Source organism: Gambusia affinis, linkage group LG06, assembly GCF_019740435.1.
Source record: "Gambusia affinis linkage group LG06, SWU_Gaff_1.0, whole genome shotgun sequence".
NCBI lineage: Eukaryota > Metazoa > Chordata > Actinopteri > Cyprinodontiformes > Poeciliidae > Gambusia > Gambusia affinis.
In genome coordinates this window covers 13,396,795-13,420,094 of record NC_057873.1, presented here as the reverse complement: position 1 = coordinate 13,420,094, position 23,300 = coordinate 13,396,795, and the positions used below count along the sequence as shown (strand labels likewise).

Here is a 23,300-nt window from a genome sequence, read left to right as displayed (position 1 = left end):
AAGCATATTGACAATATTAATCATATTGTCTTCAGAGCAGGAATTTAAATTTAAATAATTGTAATGTTTTATCGCATGCATTTGTGCACATTCACCACACCTAAAACAAGTAAATAGTGTATTTGTGCCTTAAGTATGGGTTTGATTTCACAGTAACGGCACTGCCAACTGTCTGAGTGGTTACTACATTAGTGCACCCAAAGAATTCATTGTTTTCTCACTGCTGAGTGATGGATTTGTTTGGTTTTTGACTTCTTTCATCAGGTGTTGACTGAAAAGATGGTGATGTTGTTACTGGCTACACTGCCAGTGCATGCATCCTGAGCCTGACTAGTGAGCGCTGACACACACGAGTCTGTCTTTCTGCTAAGCAGTTTTGGCAGCAGTAGCAGGTGATGGAGCAGCTCTGTTTAAAACATTGTCGGGGCTTGAAAATAATCTTATTGGAATGGATTGAACAGACCATATGGCTTTCTAAATAACTTGACTTAAAAGAGAAGTGAGGATCTGGCCATCCCAATCCAGCCTGGTCCTCTTCACACACTGGTTTGACTAACTTTACAAATGAACAGAATGTTCCCAGTTTATACTGACAGCACTATTTTGATTGCACAGTACAACAGATTTTGTTTTATTTAATCCACTATCAGAAGTTTACAATATGTAAATTTAATCCCAACTGTTGTGGCCACGATTCAGATTTACACTACAACTCAGACATTAATAAAGATAAATGTGAAATAACATTAGTGCCAATGCTTTAGAAAAGTATTTACATCCTCTGAACCATTTTATATTTCATCATATTACAATATATTTCCTTTTGAGAAGTTTTTCTCCATTTTATTTCTTTTTACAAATAAATATTTCAGTTCGATAATGATAATGTAATGATAACGTATTTTAAGCAAAACCCTTTAATTTGCTTTTTGAACTCATGTGATCTGCAATTATTTCATGCAAAAGCTGCTGTCATCAGCTTCCAAGATCCATCATTTGCACTGTCCCATATGTCACATCTGTTTCTTGACAGAGAGACACCTGTTGTGATGGGAGGGGTCTCAACTAGCACACAGATTTCAGTAGATAGTTTCTACCCAAGAACAGATAAATCTTGCATAACTTCTGAACACGAGAAAAGCCACATGATAGAGGAACAACCCGCAGTTGTTCCTCTATCCACTTTGAATTTTGACCCCTGCTGGCAAATCCAGGCAAATCCAAATACGTTGGCTGAGGTATTGAATCCTTCCAGATCAGTGATCTTAGGCAAATTTGAACAAACATTGGCAACCCTTCACATCCAGTCAGTCTTGTTGGTACAATAAGCAGACATGCTCAGTGTCTGTTCAATCTGATCTGTTGTAACTACACAGAGAGTTACAACCTACTTATACAGGGATTATCACAAAGTTTCAGAGAGTCTGGGAACCAATATTTCTGGCACAGCTTTGATAATGACCTTCAAAGCCTTTGAAAAGGAGGAGGTTTCCATTCTTATCTAAACCCTCCCTAAGTTCCAGTAGGGAACTCAGGAAGGTTCCCTACTGGAGCACCTCACATAAATAACTGAAATGAACATTTTTCCCCATGCATTTACAAGTGACTGAAAGAAGCTATTTTCTTACATTCCACTAACACCAACAAACTTGAACTCCACTTGCAGTACATACCCTCCCATCTGGGGGGAAACAGTTTCTTTTTTTGTTTTTGTTTTTTCCCAGTTGAGAACAATGGCCTTATGCAGCCACTCAAGTGGAGATTAAATATTATTGTTTGAAGACACACAAAGTCTTCAAACAATGAAGACTTTGTTTGAAGTTTGCTTTTTGTTTGATCTTTGCAAAAAGCAAAGATCAAATATTGAGGCTCCCAGTCTTACACCCTCCTGTCAGTGACAACTACATAGCTGAGATTCAGTACATTTAATTTTAGTTTAGTTTAACATTCACACAAAAAGCTTTAATTATAATGTTAACGTGAGTAAAATAAGCTGTTTTTCATCTTGTTCCCTAATGCCAGTGTATACAAGACAGTTTTGACCTGCAATAGCAGATGTCGCTAAGGTTAATATAGCAAAAATGCAAGTAATTTGTTTTTTATAAGTGTGCTATATTGGACTTTAGAATCAGATAAGATACTTACCAATTTATCAGTTTGCAACAGGAAACATTACTGATTTTAATGAGGATCTTAAATTGAAAACCAGTCATATTGTAAGACGAAATGTCTATGGGAACAAAAAACACAATTCTAAGTTTTTTTACATCCATTTAAACAGTCATTAAGTTGGCTTTTAGGTGAAAAGGAATGTTAAAATATTGACCTTTTGCACTAAATATGTGTGCAGTTTTCTAACATTGCAAAGTTGACAAAATTACAAAGTCTTCTGCTTTTTTTATTTCATTTTCATTAAGTTGTCCAGAATCAATAATTAAATCTTGATTCAGTGGTTACTTATCTTTTTGTACTAAATCACAAAAACGAACTATTAAATACTTGAAATTTAGGGAATTAGAAATGAAAAATGAAAAATAGTAAGGTAATGTGCAAAGCTTCACAAGAAAGAAAAGTGAAGCCTCTATATTTCTGTTGTATACTTTATGTGTATTATAATGTCTCTTTCTTAATTGTAAGGGATCAAGATTAGCAAAAATAAGTGCTATAACAGTTTTATTGCAACCTTTTCCTCACTGTTCCGTCTTGTAAACAGGTTAATTGTTCACAGTGGGAACAATCAAATGTCAACCAAGAAGGTTGAGTTGACCTTTCAAAGAAAAATAAAACTTAGTCAATTCCATGATTGTTTTGATTAGGAGCACACTGAAAGTGCTCCCAAGTGATGGCTGCTGTGGAGATGGCCCTGGAGGGTTGAAAAAGATCAGTAAGATTGTCAAGAGAGATGCCAGCAATGTTAATCACTTTTTTAGGAATACTTGACAAGCAACTCATATTCCTGACTGAAAATGACCCATTGCCAATCAATAAGAGAATAGGTTAGAATGAACTAAATAGAAAGTTCCCCTTTTATAGAAAGATGAGCTGTTATAGATCCAAAACATAAAATCGTCACACACATTTGTCTTGTTAAAGTAAAGTATAACAATCTCCTAATTTTATGAGTAGACCATGAAATTAAACCAAAATCTCAAATATGCAAAATAAAGAATAATTGGTTGTACCAAATATTGTCCTTTTTAAGATTCTGTTGACATTGAAAGACTTTCACTTTTTTTGTAAAAAAAAAAAAAAAAAAAAAAAAAAAGTCTCCATCTGCTTTCAGTGCCTGTGCTGATTATTGAATGTCCCCCACAAAAAAATGTCATTTTAATCCAACTCTTGGATTTAGTCATGCCTGAACTAAACTAATCTTTTGAAGTGTATAAGATTCAAATACATGAAGGAAATCAGCATACCCATGCCAGTCATGGGTATGATTGGGATATCCATGGTTGGCAGTGTGCTCCTAATTAAAGTTATGTTTATTAAGACAAATCCAAACACATTGCACAAATAAAATGGGAACAGATTGTCACACAAAACAGCAGCTTCGGCAAGAACAACAAGAACACAAAAGAAAAGCAAAACAGCAAATCAAGTAAATGGAAGGACCTGGTGAGTAATGAATTTAGTTTTTAACTTCTCAGGAGGTAGTCAGAGACATTCAGTAACTGAGTAAAGTGATCAGATTCAGAATACTATACAGCAGGAAAGTGACAAAAACTGGAAACCTGTTTGAAAATTAACGAGTGTGCAGGAGAACTAAACAGAATCCAAGATAATCTATTAAATTTAGGTTAAGGACCTAAACTACTAATTTAACAACTGATTACAACAAAGAATAATATATTCAAAAGCAAAAAAAAGCAAATAATCTTTATAACATTGTGACAAAACTAAATAATAATTACAACCCAAAATAATTAAAACACAAAACCATTCACAGATCTCAGATGTTGATCGATAATGCATCTGACAATTCACTGATTCAGTGAATTATCCAATCTGCTTTTAAATGAACCCTACAACATTTTTTACTCACATCTGAACTTGCTCATTGTGGACATTGATGTTCATCACGAACTGAAAATCTCCCTCATTATCTATGGCCTCACTGATTTGGTGCCCAGTAGTCTACAGGAAATGTGTGCACCTGCTACCCGTTTTGCTCATAGTGAAATTTCTCATATAGTGTCACAAGATGACAGGGACTTTCCCACTCTGAATATTGTACAATTTTAATGTACATTCCAACAGCAAAAGTGTTTGACAGTTCTGTTAATGTTGCATGTTTCAGTCTACCTCAGTACAGTTGATACTATCCCTTAAAAAGAAACAACAGCGTTTCACAACAAAATCCTTTAACATTTCAGTCAATTTTAAATCGATAAAATTCAGGCAGAAATATATTATTTACCATTTTGTGACAGGTTCAGGTTAACAGTTAATACAATACATTTTAATCCAAACAGAAGAGTCTCTGAAGTAAGGAAGAACTATGACTGGAAGAAAACAGAAGGTAAAGATCTAAAATACACCAAGCAGTTACAATGTCAGTCATTAGCTTGTCTAAAAATTCTGAAGTGTGTGCAGAACTTGCTTTACATCACATCAAAGTGCTTTACATCACTTTGAGATGTAAAGCAAGAAAAGTTTTACTGATGGAACACCTTTAGTAGATAAGTCACAAGATACTTTACCATAAAAGAGATCATTTGTGTAACAAAAAATGAAACAAGCACAAAAAGTTCTAAGTCATAACTTCAGCAAGAGTCGATACAAAAAAGAAGGTACGTTCATTTGTTCATTCAACTAAAAGAATGTACAACCATCCCATATTTTGACACAATATTTAGTCATTGTAAATTATTTGATATTACTGACAGGTGTGTAGATTATTTTAAGAAGCAGAGCAAAACTTGCAAAGGTAGGAAGTAAGTTGTAAGGAGAGTTCAAAAACCATATTTACATGTGGAGTTTTGTTCCACAAAGCTGCTAAGTTGCACACTTTGGTTTGGTCTTATAAATATTAAAACATCATGTTAGGTTGCATGTCATTATGTCACATTTTGTGCTTAAAGCATGTCACAGCATGCCATGCACAGGGAAGGGATGATGTCATGCCCTTTGCTTTTAGCCTAACCCTAAATGCTTAATCTAACAATAATACCAACCAAAAGCTTTAAATCCATTCAAATGACACAGAGAATGTGCCACAAATGGAGTAGTGTTCGATGCTATGAGATAATAAATCCATGAGGTTTATCGTATTCAGTAACATTTCTATTGATATCATACTTGTGTAAGCTTTTAACATTTGTAAGTTTAAGTTTAAGTTAAAGGGACGTTTTGAAAAGAAAAAAGGCAGACTTAAAGGGTTTCACAAAATGATTCTCAGTCAGTGTTTTCTTTTTTACGTCTAAATGTAAATTTTATTTCCGTGAATTAAAGATTGTATCCTTTTCATCCAGGTGAAGAGCTTGATATTACTGTGAGTGCTGTAAAGACTGCCTCAAAGTTGCTTTTAGAAGTTGTTTTTCCTTTGAAATGTCAAAGTTGTATTCCTATTTCATAACCACTCAAATTCATTGTGGGTGTGTGTGTGTGTGTGTGTGTGTGTGTGTGTGTGTGTGTTGTATGCATGTGTCAGGATTTCTAAAAGCCCTTGAGAGCATCTGTGCCTTTTGGAGATTACTTACATTTTCACCATTAAAATGCTGGCTCACCATAAAATAGGTGCTTATGGGGGGCCTTTTTATTGTGGTTCTAAATGCCTGCTGTTGTTTAGGGGGATTGGCAAGTGGATGGGATTAGACAGCATCAATAAAATCCAGGACTTGGAAGCGGCACAAGCCATGTGGGGAAATATAGAACGTTCTGTCCATATTATATACAACACTTCTCTAATAATCTGTTTGATTCAATGATATTGTATATGATATTGTATATTTAAATAAGCAATTGTATCAGCAGTCGCTTCTATCAGTAACGTAGCTCACCGCCAGCAGCATGTGAATGTATGTGTGAATGGGTAAATAACTGAATGTAGTGTAAAACCCTTTGGGGTCCTCTGAACTTGATATACAAATAGAGACTATTTACTACTTCCCATAACGATACCCGTCCTGACAAGAAAAGAGTCTTCTGACAAGGACATTTGGTGATCTTTAAAGATCCTTTGATTATTTGACTTGAAAAATTAAGACAGGCTCCATTTTTCATAATTTTGGACTTTAACAAAAATTCTTAGTCATTGTCAATAGGTGTTCAATCATTTCGGTGACTGCGTGAGCCTACTGACTTTGTGTCTGTGTTCTGGCATGGCAAGCACTTCATTGCAGGTCGGGTTTATTGATAGTTCAAAATTGCTGAGTGGTTTTTCAATAAAAATAAAAAAAATCACAAGAACAGTTTGTTGAAAACCATTAATATTATTAAAATGTTATCAAAATTTAGCACTAAACCCTTTGTTTAATGACTTTTGCAGTTTCAAATTTTCAACCCCCCTAATTGTACAAGAGCATACATTCATTAATCAATTAACCAATTGCAGACTTCATTTGTGTTAGAAATAAGGCCAAGTCAAGAGAATCGGTAAACAAACAAGATAAGTGAAACTAAAATACAGAGAAGGTTGTAATGTTAATTAGTTTATAAGTCTGAGGTTAAGGGCAATTATATCGAGGGTTTTCCTTGATTTCTGAGGAGACAACTGGTCAGAAATTCTTAACTAACTTCAAAAGAGCTGCAGCAAGACTTGGTAGCAACGACCACTGAGATTTTAATCAGCACAGTTCTACACATGAAAAGGTGAAAGGCTGAGTTCCTGAACTTTCGTACTAGTACTCCCCAAAGAACTCAAGAGTTGTATATGAAATGCACTAGTATTAATTTAGAAAAAAACAACACTTGAAATATTAATTTGTCTTAAAATATTTGTGTTCTTGAATGTCTGTTAACCAATAAACCTATTGTAATTTGCAGTGGGTGTGAATAATTTTGATTCCAACTATGTGGTTTGAGTTATTACTGTGTTTTTAATTATCTCTTTGTTTCTTTATAGCTTCCTTTGTTTAACTAAAACTTCACTGATCCCAGTTTCCTTCAGTCTTCTAGTCTTTTTTTAACTACAGCTCAATTGCTCATGACCTTACTACTTCTGCTTTCTGCTGCTTCCTGTTGGCTTTTGGGTGTATCACCACGAAAGTAGTTGAAACGCAGTTTACTCTAGAAGCAAGTCGCTAACGATGCACAGAGAAAATGTAACATTTAAACAGACAAAAATATTCAGCATTCACTTCTCAAAAAAAATAATGCCACGTTAAACATGAAAATCTGATAAATATTTCAGTGAGATGAGTCTGAGGACCTATGTTTTAAATACATTTCTATACATAACCTTTCTCTAACTTCAGGCCAAAAATAAAGGTGGATTATAATTTTAAAGGAATTTGTTATGCGTGGGTGCATCATGTTCAAACAACATTTTTTAGATTTGAAAAAGAAAAGAAGTTACAATGCTCTGCAAAGATGAATTTCTGTTGAAGTGTGAGAACATCTTGAACACACCACCCAGTAGGACTTAAAAAGTCCCTAGAGCAAAACAGCTTTTTAAAACACTGCAGGAAGTGACTAAAAGTATCTGTGATGTGGGTTTACGCATCAGCAGCAGTGTGTTTAGTGCACCGAATGTATATATATATAGTTTAGTCTTGGTCACAGCAAATCTCTCTGATGCTTTTATTTCTGCTGCATGCCTTCTAGTGGTGAGAAGTCTTGAGATCTACACCACGCGAGGCCGGCTTTTACACTGACATCAAGTTGCTTTCTTACGTGTTGTCTCTTCCATCTGACGTACAGCTTGAGTCTCCCAAGCTTTGGTTCAATTCCTCTTCACTTTGAATCAGCTTCTCCAGATCTAGGAAAAAAAAAAAAGGTTATCAGACAAAGATCTTTTCTACCACAGCATGCAATATAATTAATGTATAATCTATGTTCTTTACTTTTCTGACAAAAAGCAACAATTGGGTGAATGTAATTCAACTCCAAGAAGACTCAATGTTTATTATAACACGTCATATGCCATAAAAAGTTTGCTTTCACTAATGACCTCTGATAAAACTCCGAGGGCTTCCTTTATGTGTGAAGGTTACTTATCAAGGCCAATTCAATTTTGATATTCAAAGTAAAGGGGGCTTTTTGAGGGATATATTAACTGCCAAATATCTTAATTTGTGTACTTACAGCTTTGTACAGTCTTATTGACGACGTTGAAGCCGTAGTCAGGATTCCTGCTCAGATCAATGTAGTAGTAGAACCTCAGTTCCTGTGGGTACTGAGAGTGGGCCAAGTCAAGAAGAAGGGGTATCATCGTATTGGACATGGGTCTCTCTCCCAGGGTCTGGTGCATCATGTAACTGCACCAATCATCCTGCAAAAAGCTGGGAGTGATGAGCAGAACCCGGATGTGACTGTTTTCCAGGGCCTTGCAAAACTCTGTGGATATAGCACCTCCTGGACATGAGTCCCTGTGCCATAGGAAGCACCTGAGGCTGCGGGGTGGAGTCTCAAGGAACGAAACCAGGCGTTCAGCCTCCTCAGTGTCTTTCTGGGCAAAGCTGTGGCACACAAACACGTCATATTTCCGTTTCCATCTCAGCTCTGAACTCAGAGCAATCTTTAACTGCTGTGGTTTTGCAACAGAGGTTCCTTCTGATGATGCAGATGAAGATGATTTAGATTCGTAGCTAGCACCCCCTGCTGATTTTTCGCCTGCTTTGCTGTTTTGTGTTCCAGATTTAAAAAGTTTTAGGAACCACCCTGAAAAAAATGCAGAAAAAACACATTTAGGACTTGGTCACTTATATTCATCTATGTTAATACTGAAGGGGAAATCCATTTTAACAGTGGCTCAAAAATAAGAAGTGAAATTGGACTAAGTAAAAAATGTTGCTTAAGTACATACACCCTTTTCCCTTATCTGTATGCCTCAGATGCATATATATTTATATATTTATATTTATATATATATAAATAAATTCATTGCTCTGATCAATTCAAGTTTCACAGTGTTTTTAACAGTAAATACAAATCGATATAAAAAGCTCCAGAAGCTCAAAGCTCAAAGCTATCTAAGGCTAAAGTTAAAAATCCAAAGTAACTGTGGCAACTTATTTTGCACAGAAGAACATTTTAAATTTCCACCATATACACAAAAGGATGGCTTCACTAGGAAAAAAATTCAAGTTTCAAAGTAGTCCTGCCAGGTTGCAGAAATAAATGTAACAGAAAATCCATGAGGTCACCTGAAAAGGGCTCTGGGCAAGAGATGACCTTACAATCTGATAGCCTTGGGGATAAAGCTGGCAACTGAATGCTTAGATTCTACAACAAAGTAATATAGTGGATGTGCACACCTATGTAGCCAAGAGAATGTAACTCTACAACGTTTCATATTTTGCCCTGATTCATTTGTCTGTTGAGCTGAACAGGAGAAATAGGAGATTCATTTATATGTTTTTCCATGGTTTTCTATTTCTGAATCACAAGATCTTGGTACAATACCTCACAAAAGTGAGTCCACTGCTCCCACTTTTGAAAATGTTTCATTATATATTTTTATGGGACAACACTGAAGATACTGTATGGTGTGCAGCTTGAATTATTATTATTCTTACTATAGTATTATTCAAGGTACAACCATTAATGTCTAAACGCTTATGAACAAAAGTAAGTACACCACATGAGTCAAAAATATTAAAATTGTGCCCAAAGTTTTCTTTATTTTTATTTATTTTTTTGCATGGCCAGGATGGCCAGATGTAGCTGGTCCTAGTGAAGGTATTTTTTGAGGCATAAAATTCAGGGAGCAAAGATGGCTCCACAGTGAAGTGTTGGAGCTGCACATCTGTTGCCTCCAAATCACTGACTGAATATGAATATCCATGAATATAATAGTTTTTCATGTTTAACTGTGGATTAATTTTAATAATCTAGTCACTTTACAGTAACTGGTTGAAGACCTGTCTGCGTTCCAACATATAAATATTCTGATTATGGCATTCATTTATCTCAACCTTCTCATTCTTCTTATTCCAGGTCTTAAGTTTGATTTTTCTACTTCTGATAACTGTATAATATTTCTATGGTATAATCTTGTAGAGGGATTATCAGCAACATCAACATCAATGCAACATCAGTACACCAAGTGGACTGATGCCTTCAAATCCATTCAGTGATTTGGAGTTGACAGATGTGCATCTCCAACCCTTCACTGTTGGACCCCTCTTTTGTCAGAAACATTCGGGTCATCTTTGCTTCCTGAGCTATAGTGCTTTAAAAAATAGGGTGGCAGTTCTTCGATAGAATCAGCTCCCTCTTTTCATCACTGGATGACTTCTTCCTCCAAAACTGCAGACAAATCACTCAAATATTCATCTGCTTCTGTGTGTTCTACCTTAGTTTTCTACAATTCAACTTATCTCAATTACGTCACAAGATGGCACTAGATTTGATCTAGTTACTACAGAGGAAGTCAGTGATACTGATACTGAAACTGCATTTATAGAAAAATATTTTTTTTTTATTAAAAGCTTTTGTGCACATGGAATGAAAGCACAGTAGTTCATCTTTTTAAGTGGTTTCATCATGTCAGTGACACAATCAAACCACTCTAAAAATTCAGAGTTTATGATTTCTCTTTCACTCCTCTGTGGGCAACAGTACAAAGTAAATACAAATCGATATAAAAAGATTTGTATTTACTTTGTACTCTGTTCAGAAACTTTGTACTCTGTTCTGTAGATATTCAATAGGATTTAGCTTTGGAGACCTTCTTGGCCAGACCTCCTTTTCTTTCCTTTCTTTAGCAAGGCAATGGTCACTTCAGAATAGGTTTCTGAAAGGAAGGGAACATACTCTGCTTCAGCGTGGCATCCTTAATGAAGCTCCCCGCAGCTCACATAGCCTCAAAGCATTGACATTCACACCACCGCGCTTGATTGCTCATATGACACGCTCCTCACCTAGTTGCCCTTGACACTATCTGAACCAAGTTTATCTCGGTCTCATCAGACCACAAGACAGGGTTTGAATTATCAATGTTATTTTATGCAAACGGTTTGTGGACTTTATTGTGGATTATTAGTAGTTGTGTAAACCTTTAATTTTTAAGACACTAAATAATAATACACTTCACTAAATAATATTAATATTCTCTCAATATCAATATTAGTTAGTGAAGAGAAATAATGTTAGTAATTCTATCGCATAAAATAGAAGTTTAGTCGGATTCAACTTCAGATAGTCAGACATGTATGTGTCTTTATATTCACTTATTGACTTCAGGTCTCAACTGTATGTCTATTTTCAAAAGACAACTTTGGTAAGAGGCTGAACATTTGCACTCAACTTCTTCGGTCGACCATGACATGGCCTGTTCTGAGGGTGACCGGCCTTGGCCACAGTGCTGCTGCTCATTTTCAGAGTTTTGGCAATCTTCTTTTATCCCACGCCATCTTTATATATGGCAACAATTATTTCTGTTTCAGATACTCAGCGAACTGTTTGCCTCGTGGTGCCATATTAAAAGTCCAGTGACCAGTATGAGAAAGAATCAAGCAACAATACCAAATTTAACTCACCTGCTGCTCATTCACACTTGTGACCATGTCACACCAACAAGACATAGGACACCTGTGAAGGAAAATTGCTATTTGGGCACAATCTGGACTTTTTCACTAGTGGGTGTGCTCACTTTTGCTGCCAGCAGTTTGAACTTTAATGGCTGTGTGTTCAATTATTTTGAGGGAGCATGAAATTTATATGGTTATGCAAGCTGTCTACTGACTTCTTTGCATTGTACTTAAGTGTCATATCTTCAGTGCTGTCCCATAACAAAAAAGATATTTAAAAAGACATTAAACAAGTGTGAGGCAAGTATTCACTTTTGTGAGATGCCACATCTTAGCAGGGGTGTTTAAACTTTTGAAACCAACTGTGAATGCTGATTAAAGAAGATTAGGTTGAACTCCTGAAGACATCTGTTCTTCTAAATGACATGTCCAGACTACCTTTTGAGCACAGTCTGGCACATAAAACTCACCTTGGACTTAATATTATCTCAATAGCTTGGTGGAACACACTCTCAGGGACACACAGATGGCTCGCGAGCCCTCTCTGTGAAGTCCAGTACAGTTTCAGTTTTCTCAACTGAATCCATGCTTGTTCTTATAAATCCTTCGCTGCCTTGCTAAAGGAGAAGTTGGGAATTACAATCTACACCATGTAACACATGTTGTCCATACAAAACCTTCTGATTTTCTTTTCTTTCTTTTTTTAATCAAAAACAACAACTTGTACAACCCATGCAGTTGTCAACCTTTTAAGGAAAGAAATAATCAAATAGATAAAGTAAGCTTGGCATGAGAAACATGAACTACATTAACTTACCATGCATGTTGTTAATACCATCATGTCTGTTTAGCTCTCCAAAATCTTTCCAGCAAATAAATAACTGATGCAACTTCACAAAATCTCCATTCAACACACACATTACTCAGAGAAACTATAGCTCAAGAAACAGACTGACAGCTAACCTCATGCTAAAAAAGAGGAAGTTACAGTTTGTTGGAAGAGACGCCCAGATATATGCAGCAAATTTTCAAATGCAAAGTCAGTCTTTATGCTTCGTTGACATTGCAGTTAACCCTTAGGTAGGCCAAGTAAACAGTCAGAAAAGATAAAATGCATTAAATTCTATATATGTGGAGGTTTGAAAATTGTTCATCATCAGCTAAACTAAATAAAACTGAGCAAAAAGAACAATAATAAAAAAGAACCTTCTGAAACACTTTCTCTTTAAAATGTCATTTAGCCTTCCAGACACATTCACAAGAGGGGAAAGGAAACCGCAGTTTATAACTTTAAATGCAAATCACACTAACAGGAAGCTTTGTCTCAGGTGTGAATTGAAATGAATCACAAAGTAGATGGTTTTTTTTTTTTTTCATATTTTCTTTATAGATCCTGTAGCATTGCAAACATAAAAAAAAAGCTTCACATCGACTGTTGCACCATAAAAATAAGAGAGCATAAGTTAACAGTAATTTCAATTTTAAAGAAATAACTTAGCTTGTAAATATCTAAATTTATATTTACTGGATTGACATTCTTAAATAATGTTGTATATTAATTTATATTGCTAAAATATAAATTGTCAAAAGATTAGGCCCAATATAAAACATAATAGTTATAAGCTATTTTTCTAAGTATTAAAATTAACCATATTAGAACAAATTTTGTTGTGTCAGTCAAAATAGTTGCATTTTAACCACGTGCATTGACTTGCAGCTTTTAAAGTTATAGAATGTCTCCTTATGACTACTAATTTAAATCTACACAAAGAAAAGAAAAGGTAAGTTGCCAATTACCACATTTATTGGTTAAATCATATCAATCAAAATAATGAAGTGTGTTTGACATACTATATATACGTTTAATTATATTTTCTGAATCGTTGTAGACGAGTTTATATTTATATGATATTTAGAACATCTGCTCCACTTTGCTTTAATCAAAACACAATTTGTGAGAATTACTCGAGACTAAAGTGAAGGGGGGACTCAGCTTGACGCAACACCGGAACTTAACGTCACTTCCCCCGTGATCATCTGACGTGTCTAAAACAGTTTTCCACCGGTGTTGGGGGTTTTTACGCGTGGGATATTAATCGGACGTTAAACTGTAAGCTAAGATTGGATCGTTTTACTGTAGGCTAACTGGGCTAATCTTTTATTACAGTATTTCCGCTTTGCTTTTAATACATTGTATGTCTGTGTGCTTGATCAAATCCAGATACGTGGTGACAAGATGTTGGATTTCTTCACCATCTTCAGCAAAGGGGGGATAGTGCTGTGGTGTTTTCAGGGAGCCGGGGTTAGTGAGTCTTTCACGGGGCCAGTCAATGCTCTGATCCGCTCAGTGATCCTTCAGGTGAGGGTACAAACACAGAGAGCAGAAATTTCTCTGTTGTCTCTGTCCTCTTTTTATGACAGTCTGCAATCGGCAGCTAATGCTAAGCTAGGGCTAGCAACTGCTAGCTGTTAGCACGATTAGAGTAAAAACAAACGCAGTTTTCATTGCAAAAGTGTACTATTTTGCTTTTTATATAAAGAATTGTCACATTTTCTGCTAAACACATTCAGATTTTTTTTCCGGAAACCTTGCTGACCCAACATATGTCTTAAAATCTAGAGCTCATGATTACATGTTAACATTGGTTTTGTTTTAACAGGAGCGTGGTGGGAACAACTCCTTCACTCACGAAGCTTTGAGTCTAAAATACAAACTGGACAATGAGTTTGAGTTGATATTTGTGGTAAGTTTCAAATCGACAACAGTAAGAGTAATATGAAGCACGACAGAGGCACAATTTAGGCTTCTCTAAATTGTGCCTACTGCTTATTATTGCCATATTAATTGCGATTAAATTTGCTTCAACCTTTGTCTTCTTCAAACCAGGTGGGTTTTCAAAAGATCCTCACGCTGACTTATGTGGACAAGTTTATAGATGATGTCCAGCTTCACTTCAGGGATCGTTATAAGAATGAATTGGAGCAAAAGGGAGCTCTGAAGCTTCTCAACAATACCTTTGACTTTGAGGACAGATTCAAGAAACTTCTAAGGTAAGGAAGTAAACTTAACCACATGGAAGCAATTCATATATTTGGGAGGAGGTGCCGGCATTATATCACATGTGACATCTATCCTTTTTTATATTTGTGCCACTAATGTCAGTTTATTCATCATGTTATGACTCAGTTGCCTTGTTTTACACCTGATATTAATACAGTGCCTTTTCAACAACTAACTTTGCTGTACTTTATTTTTATTTTTATGTGAAAGACCATCACAAACTAGTGCATAGTGTTATGCTGTACAGCAGGGGTGCGATCGCGGGAAGGGTTTTGAGTCGATCTCAGCAGCAGGTGACAAACTGAACGCTGCCAGAATGCTGAGACCAGCACTTCTTCTGCTGACAGGTTTATCAAAAATATTCACTAAGATCCTAAACGTTTGTAGCTTCATTTAATAATAATAATAATAATAATAATAATAATAATAATAATAATAATAATAATAAATCAACAAAGCGTATTAGAATGAATAATCTCAGTAATTTTTGTTTCAGCAAGTTGTTGCGCAATTCAGTGCGATTTGGTTCCATTAACAAAAAAAAGGCGACTCAAAGACCGACTCTGACTAGCAGATCAGGAGTTTAAATTAGCTACTCAACCACCGCTGTGTTCATGAGAGACTTATTAATAATCGAGAAATAAATATCAAGCCTGAAAACCTAATATCATAACGGACTGAATGTTACGTTTTTAATATAATCTCTGCTCGACTTGCGGGACGTAGGCGGTTGCCACGGTAACGGGTGTGCTTAAACGACAATGAGAGAGAGTAAAAAGGTACGAGTGGTTTTGATTTGATTACCTGTTCGGGTTATTTTACCTTTGATTACCTTTGCTGTGGCGCATTACAGCCGCTGTAGTTTCTAAACGTTCAACAAACAACAAATTTGGACTAATTACCTCGTTTGTTTGTGAGTAGGCTATACGTCATTCACAACAAATATCAAACAGGACAAATGTATTTTATTAAGTAACAAACAAATGGCTTCTACCACGATAATTTTGTGAAATTAAATTAATTACATCCCACCTTCAGAAGATTAGCCTTTACCTTTACAGAGCTTTTTGGTTCCTCCTAACAGTCTGTAGCTTCTCATATTGAGGTCATCAAACCAAATTTCAGATCTACCATAACTGACTGACACCTGCTGGCCTCAAATTTGCAACTAGCTTGTGACTGAGAAACCAGTAACCTGCTCCCAGTGTCAGAATCTTACTGAGGAAGAAATTGTATTATGTTTTCTATCACTTTATTGTTTCTGCTGTAACTGATGTATATTCGCATATAAAATAAGTCAATAGAGTTTATGTTACAATTTTTATGCCTTCGTGTCATGAGGTAGATCTCAGCCGGCTGGTGAGAGAAAAAGTAGATAGTCTTGGTCTCAAAACGTTTGGGCTTTGTCTTTATGATGTTTGTTCAGCAATGTTGTCTAAGAAACCTTTGAAGGTTTCACAGAACAACCGTATTTGTGCTGATACATTTGGATGGAATTTATAAAATAGGCAAATTGATTGCATTGGATTGTATTTAGGGGTATCAGACTAAAAGCAAACACACAACACACTTTTCAAATATTTATTTGTAAAATAAAGCCCTATAGATTTCAGACTGTTGAAAGGCAGGTACACAGACTAATTAACTTGACTTATACAGTTGTGGATTATTGGAGGGAACCAGAGTAGTAGACAGTGCTGCAGAGTCAAGGAGAGCATACTAACTCCATGTAAAAAGGCCCTAGCCTTTGCTGCAAGGCAACTGGGGCATCATACACTTTTCCTTCATAATCATCGCTAATTTATATTGGTCAGTCACGTATAATCCAACTGTTGCATCGCTGTCACATTTCAAAATGCTATGAAGTTTAACAGGTATCAATACTGCTAATTCTGCTATTTGAATGTGACGTTTTGCGCATTTATTGCAGCAGTTTATGCATTAAATGGAGGCAATTTTGTTGTTTCACTGAGCACAGAAAACCATTGAATCTTTTACTGGAAGTTAACTCAAAGAAATGGAGCAGTTTCCAGTGTTTTTGCCTCTTATTTTCCACTGATGTTTCTGAAATGGGCTGATGTCTTGTGACATGAATGGTTCCCTTTGGAGCTTGGGTCCAATAGGCAATAGTCTATATGACAAAACATTTGCTATGTCCTTGTAGATTCTGATTTCAATTTACTGTTTTAACTAAAGAGAGGCGGAGGAAACCAGTAAAGCTCGAAGCCCCGTCCCCATGCGGTCCTTTAAGGAATCCGAGAAATCCCAAAAAACTGTGAAGTCAATGATTGAGACAAAAGGTGGAGATAAGTCAAAGGAGCAAGGAGGCAAAAAGAATAAAAATACCAAAAAGGAGGGTAAGGGACATTCTCGAATGGCTCATTTTGCATAATCTGAATGTCTGAGCGTAATTGAATTTTATCTCTCAAGCTCCTGCAGTTGAGCCTCCCAAAGGGGATCAAGGTAAGACCCCACCTTCTGGTCAGAAGGATGTTTTGAATGGTAACCAAGGCTTAACTCCTGAGGAGGTCATGCAAAAGAAGAGGGAGGATTTCTTCCGCAAGCGCATGATGGGACCTACTGAAAAACCGAGGTGAGGATGCTGATCATTTTAGTTTCCACCTCATCTGCTCCAAACTGCATAGTGCAATACCAAGAGGCTGAGTGGTTGTTTGTATTTTAATTGTATTCTTTTCATAATGATGGTTTTCACTACTCGCAGCAAGTCCCCAAAGCCCCAAAAACCAAAGGAGAAAGTTAACCGCGTTTGGAACAACGCAGGCAGCAGCACCAAGAACCTGGACTACAGCAACAAGAACGGAGACTCTTCTCCCGGAGAAGACCAAAAGAACATGGAAGCACAATTTGACCCAGTAAGTTCACCTTGGTCTGAACCGTTAACAGGTTTTCTTGGTGCAGCATTGTCTGCAGCATTACTCACACAGAGGATACAATCTAAGATCTGGGATGTCTTTCAGGAAATGCAGGTCAGCTCCATGAAAGGCGACCTGCGTTCTGTGGACTACGAGTCAAGCGAGGAGGAAGAGATGGAGGAGGAAGAAGAGGAAGTGGTTGTCAGCAAGACAAGGTTTCATTTGTGCACCTCATCTCGGCTAAAAAAGCTGATTCTGATTCTATGTCTTAATTTTTCATGTCAAACATCAATCTAACAGGTATTCATTTTCCTTTGTTTTCACCACTCAGTCCCAAAAAGAGTGGTGGTTTTGGGGGGATGTTTGGGATGCTGAAGGGTCTGGTGGGCTCCAAGAGTCTGTCTAGAGAGGACATGGAGCCAGTGCTGGAGAAGATGAGGGAACACCTCATTGGTAGGATTGGATGCCCCTTTCTGTTTTTTGAAATTACTCCAGATGATCTGATGTTTCATTTTACCATTCATGTTTTTTCTTTGATTCTCTAGCAAAGAATGTTGCAGCTGATATTTCTTCCCAGTTGTGTGAGTCTGTGGCCAAGAAACTGGAGGGCAAAGTCATGGGCACATTCACCAGTAAGTGCATTCACCACACTCAAACCCACACCCAGTCCTGATCCGCTGGTGATGTAACTTTTTAAAGAATTACATCTGGTTGCTGTGTTTTCTGAGAGCTGGACATCTCCTGGGAACAGTGGTAGCAATGCATTTCTCTCCTTCAAACAAACAGACAAAAAAATCTTCTACTCTGTTTTGCATTTGGATTTATTTTTGTAGACGCTGAACAAAAGTAGCCCATATGTAGTTTAAGATTTGGCAACAAAAAGCTTGTCTGGGTAAACTTTACCCAGACAAGACTTTACCAGTCTGGGTAAAGTTTGATCTTTAGTCTAGACCCATAAGCTGAAGTTTATTACACAAATCTGTGCAGATTTAGGTAATCCTATATGTAAGAACTGGGTTGCTCAGGTTTCAGCATGTTGGTGTAGTTTTAATTTGCTTTTGGTATTTTGTAGACTTTTGTTCTCTTAGCATACTTTTGCTCATTTTTTCCGGTTGAGGCATTGTGGTTTTGCACAATTATTCCATTTGGCTTTGGATGCTGTGCAGCTGGAAGATTTTTGGTCTTGCTTTTTTATTTTCTGACAATTTTCATTATGCCTAACCATGGTAACAAAGTGTTTTTTGTTCTTGTTTATAACTGGGAGCAGCTGATTAGTTAGCATCGCAGTAGCTCAAATAATACCTGAACTTTGACCCCGAATCCCAGAGGCTTTTTGGGTACAGAGCAAGACCAAAGAGCAGAGCAAGAAGGAGGAAGTTCAAATCATCTCTTCCAGCCATCATAATGACATGACCACCTCATTGGTCATGACTCTTAACATCTTCTTGCTCAGGCCATAGCCAGACAAAGATTTAAAGAGGAGCAGCAACAGCAAACATGGTGGATTAGCAGTGTTAGTCAACAATGCTGGGTGTCATCCTGGAGATGCTACTGTGAAATATCATCTCTGCTGCCAAGATATTGAGCTGTCGGAATATCAAGACAGTCATTAGACTGCTATATAGCAACAGTCATGGCCTTCTTTAGATTCTTTGCAACACTGACTGGAAATCTTTTCTCCTTTTGGGATAAGTAAAGACCTTTTAATTGAAGTGAACCGAATTGCAACAGAAACTCTCTTTGGGGTTTTGGCAAAGGCATGTGAATGATGTATAATGGCGAATAGATATGTAAACAGAAATCTATTTTAGCTTGTTTATGGTTTATTTAGATACATCTTCCAAAATCTCACTTGTTGGTGGATCTTTATCTATGAAGTTGGATTGAAGTTTAATAGGAGATGAAACCAAGACCCAAAGAAGTAGTTTGTATTATTGCATTATGCTCAGGATTTTACTACCCAGAAAAATGATGGACGTTGAAAGTGTGGTTGAATCATAGTGTTAATTTTATGCTATTCATTCTAACATTTTCTTTGCAGAGACATTACATTCTCCTGGTTTTATAAATGAAATGCTATTCATCAATATGCATTTTTGTATATCTGTTGTTTTTCTGACTACTAGATTTGAAATAGTTTCTCTCTAAATGGTGCCAAAGAATCTGTTTCCAACAGAAGCTTGTGTGTGTTCATAGCTGTGGCTTCGACGGTGAAGCAGGCCCTGCAGGACTCCCTGGTACAGATCCTGCAGCCCAAGCGCAGGGTGGACATCCTGAGAGACGTCATGGAGGCTCAGAGCCAGCGCAGGCCATTTGTCATCACGTTCTGCGGCGTCAACGGGGTTGGCAAGTCTACCAACCTAGCAAAGGTGAGCTAGATGGTCTGTGGTGCCGTTTGCGACTGGTGCTTGATGATATTGATGGCAGCACTTCAAAACTTTTGTTAAGTGTGGCAAAGATTAGTACAGAATAAAATTGTTTTACGGTATTCAATTTACGGCTCGACATTTATTTCAATGATTTTTATTGTTCATATTCCTCCTCCTACTATTTTGACAACACACACAGTTTTTCCTCACATATTCTGTTCCACTTTCCCTGTTTTGGTCCAGATCTCCTACTGGCTGATTGAGAATGGTTTCAGTGTGCTGATCGCAGCTTGCGACACATTTCGTGCTGGCGCGGTGGAGCAGCTTCGTACCCATCAGCGCCGCCTGAACTCTCTTCACCCCCCAGAGAAGCACGGAGGTCGCCCGGTCGTCCAGCTCTATGAGAAGGGCTACGGGAAAGACGCAGCTGGAATTGCGATGGAGGCCATTGCCTACGGTAGGAGAAATTCACAGATGAAGCGCATAATTAAGTTCAAGTAAAACAGGAAAAATTTGCAGCATTGTGAACCTTGTAAGCTGAATATTTTAGTGAAACTTGCAGAAGCATTTGAAGTCAACTGCAGAAGACTTTCAGAAATGTAAGAAATAGGCAGACGCAGCAGAATAAAGACAAAGCCTGCAAAATGCAAACAGACTGAGCTGGAGCCATTTTACAAGAAAAAAAAATCAGTCTTTAGATCTTCAAAGCTTGGAGAGATTCCTTCACAATATGTGCTGTTACGTGTTGTGGGTGTGTTGTGTAAAATCCCAATAAAATGTATTAATGTTTGCCTTTGTAGTAAACGTGGAAAAGTTCAAGTAGCATAAATAGTTTTACAAGGTTGTGTGTTGGTTATGATTACAACCTGACAATCGATGTTTGTCTTCTCCCAATCCCCTCCCAAGCTCGGAACCAGGCATTTGATGTGGTGCTGGTGGACACTGCTGGGCGAATGCAGGACAACGCCCCTCTAATGACGGCTCTGGCCAAACTTATTGCTGTCAACATGCCTGACTTAGTTCTGTTTGTTGGAGAGGCTCTGGTGGGCAATGAGGCGGTTGACCAGCTGGTAAGACCCCTGATTAGATTCTAAATTTTGGTCTCTGTATTTTCAGTTGGGTTTAGATGAATTAATATGCGATAACTCTGTCCTGTTTATTATTATTATTAAGTGATAACAATTTTGTGAGATTATTCAGAGATGTTTATGTGCATCGTCCACTATTCCTTGGCTTTGATTAAATGCCTGTTTAATCTGGCCACCAGAGGTCAGCATCGCTCTACTTACCTGCTGCTTCATGGAAACTAGGTTTTGTTGATGCAGACGTGTTGATTCCTCTTCCTCCACTCTTTTTTTCCTTCATTGCTGAAAAGATTATTTTATCTCCCTTTCTTCCCCCCTCCACCTGTCGGCCTCAGATTTCAGCTGAATATTTCAGTGTTCTCCTGTTTGTGTCGTCAGGTGAAATTTAATCAGGCTCTGGCGGACCACTCCATGTCTGACAAGCCTCGCCTCATCGATGGAATCATTCTCACAAAGTTTGACACTATTGACGACAAGGTCTCTATCCTTTTTTTTTCTCGATATTTCACACCCCCTTGTTCTGCACTTGAACAGGTCTTCCAGTTGATTCTGGTCTTATAAATAATTTGCATTTGGAAAGCCAATAGCCCCTCGTGTGTCCTTCCTCCCTAACAGGTTGGTGCAGCCATCTCCATGACTTACATCACAGGCCAGCCGATCGTGTTCGTGGGCACGGGGCAGACCTACAACGACCTGCGCAGCCTCAACGCCCGCGCCGTAGTCGGCGCCCTGATGAAGGCTTAACAAGCAGCTGCACGCTCTGCTGAATATTCATCGGTTTTCAGAAGAAGCCAGCGGTACCATTTGCGACGCTGCCATGAGATGTTCAAGCCCACCCTTTCATGCTCGTGTCCTGCCCACCCAACATTGCATTAAATAAACTCGAGCGACGGACAGATGGTGCACTTCAAGAGAAGGTTTTCCATTTTAATCCAGTGGAGCCTTCCTTTTGAATAATTATTTATTTTTTTGGGCCAAAATAGTGTATTTCAAATCAACTAACATGGCATTTTAACTGGACCTTGGTTGGATTAGCGGTCTGCTGGTTCACATAGCAGAACTTGTGTATTTTGTCCCTCAGTTATCTCCACTTTATGGAAATTGGGTTTCCTGTTCCCAAGGAACGCTCAGCAACCGTAGTGCCTCTCTCTTTGCATATCTTGGTTAATACATTACAAGGATGATTACCTACCAGCTGGAGTTAAAATCAGCATTTATGCAGGTTAACAGGTAAACTAAACTGCTTAGAAGAAGCTAAATAAACTATGGATTGAGAAGTTTTAATTGTGAGTCTCTATAAATCAGAACAGTACATCTAAATCATAAATTAACAACCGTGCTGTCTTTGTTTCATTTGGATGTTTTGTTATTAAAACCATCTTTTAGAGATTTTTACATCCCCCAAATTCACAATTTACTTTGTACAGGAAGAGTATTTAACGTTTGCAAATTGTCACCTTGAAACCACAAACCTCAATATATTTTACTCAGATTTTATGTGATAGAAGAATTCAGGATTATGAAGTAAAAGAAAAGTTACATAGGTCTTCAAAATTCTTATTCTAAAAATAGAGAAATCTGCACCTAAGAAGTAAAACTAGCCTTACCATATTTACAGATTCAAGCTTTTTTCAGAGCTTGAATCTGGAAAAAAATTTGATACATTTGGTATCAAATCTTGAAACCAAACGTTAATGTAGATCAGGACTCCCAGTCCCTGCTGAAGTAAAGCTTCTGCCCAGCATGATGCTGCCGTCACCATGTTTTACTGTGAAGATGGTGTGTTCAGCATGATGTACAGTGTTAGTTTCTGCCAAACAGATTTTTGTATTTAGGTCTCATCTGAGAGCAACAAAAACATGTTTACACATTCTCCCACCATTTTCCTAAAACTTAAACATACTGCCTGCAACATCACATAAAAATCTGATAAAATACACTGACGTTTGTGGTAATGTGACGCAATTAATTTGTTTTTGTCTGTCAGTCTTAAAGATTTGAGACTAAGCTGTTTTCTATCAAAGTTATGGTACCCCTTTATTTTATTTTCCCTTACTTTTTCAAAGTAAATCTAAGTTTGAAAGATCTTTAGACCATCCTTTTAAGGTGTGGTAGTGCAATACGAGAAAATCAAGGGTCATACTGGCATTTTGAACTAATTTATGATTGTAAACATTTCTTAATAAAGCTGCTATATGCTTAGTTGGTCTGGAGAATGAAACTTTCTCTTCTTACTTTTACAAAATGAAAGTAAGCGCCATGCAATGATCCCCAGTGTT

At 37.2% G+C, this 23,300-nt stretch overlaps 2 protein-coding genes across 2 annotated transcripts; one reads left to right on the top strand and one right to left on the bottom strand.

The window, feature by feature from the left end:
* Positions 1 to 3,529: 3,529 nt before the first annotated feature.
* Positions 3,530 to 12,576, bottom strand: LOC122833117 (toll-interleukin 1 receptor (TIR) domain containing adaptor protein). Its single transcript, XM_044120426.1, has 3 exons — positions 12,451 to 12,576; positions 8,245 to 8,820; positions 3,530 to 7,918 (listed from the first exon to the last, which is right to left on the bottom strand). The coding sequence occupies exons 1-3, from the start codon at positions 12,551 to 12,553 to the stop codon at positions 7,830 to 7,832; spliced, it is 768 nt and encodes a 255-aa protein (XP_043976361.1). The 5' UTR covers positions 12,554 to 12,576; the 3' UTR covers positions 3,530 to 7,829.
* A 1,053-nt stretch (positions 12,577 to 13,629) lies between these two features.
* On the top strand, positions 13,630 to 23,223 carry srpra (SRP receptor subunit alpha). Its single transcript, XM_044118979.1, has 15 exons — positions 13,630 to 13,743; positions 13,855 to 13,992; positions 14,294 to 14,377; positions 14,521 to 14,684; positions 16,891 to 17,051; positions 17,125 to 17,287; positions 17,417 to 17,567; positions 17,673 to 17,782; positions 17,899 to 18,020; positions 18,113 to 18,199; positions 19,764 to 19,936; positions 20,180 to 20,393; positions 20,843 to 21,006; positions 21,400 to 21,498; positions 21,637 to 23,223. The coding sequence occupies exons 2-15, from the start codon at positions 13,870 to 13,872 to the stop codon at positions 21,763 to 21,765; spliced, it is 1,944 nt and encodes a 647-aa protein (XP_043974914.1). The 5' UTR covers positions 13,630 to 13,743; positions 13,855 to 13,869; the 3' UTR covers positions 21,766 to 23,223.
* Positions 23,224 to 23,300: the final 77 nt, after the last annotated feature.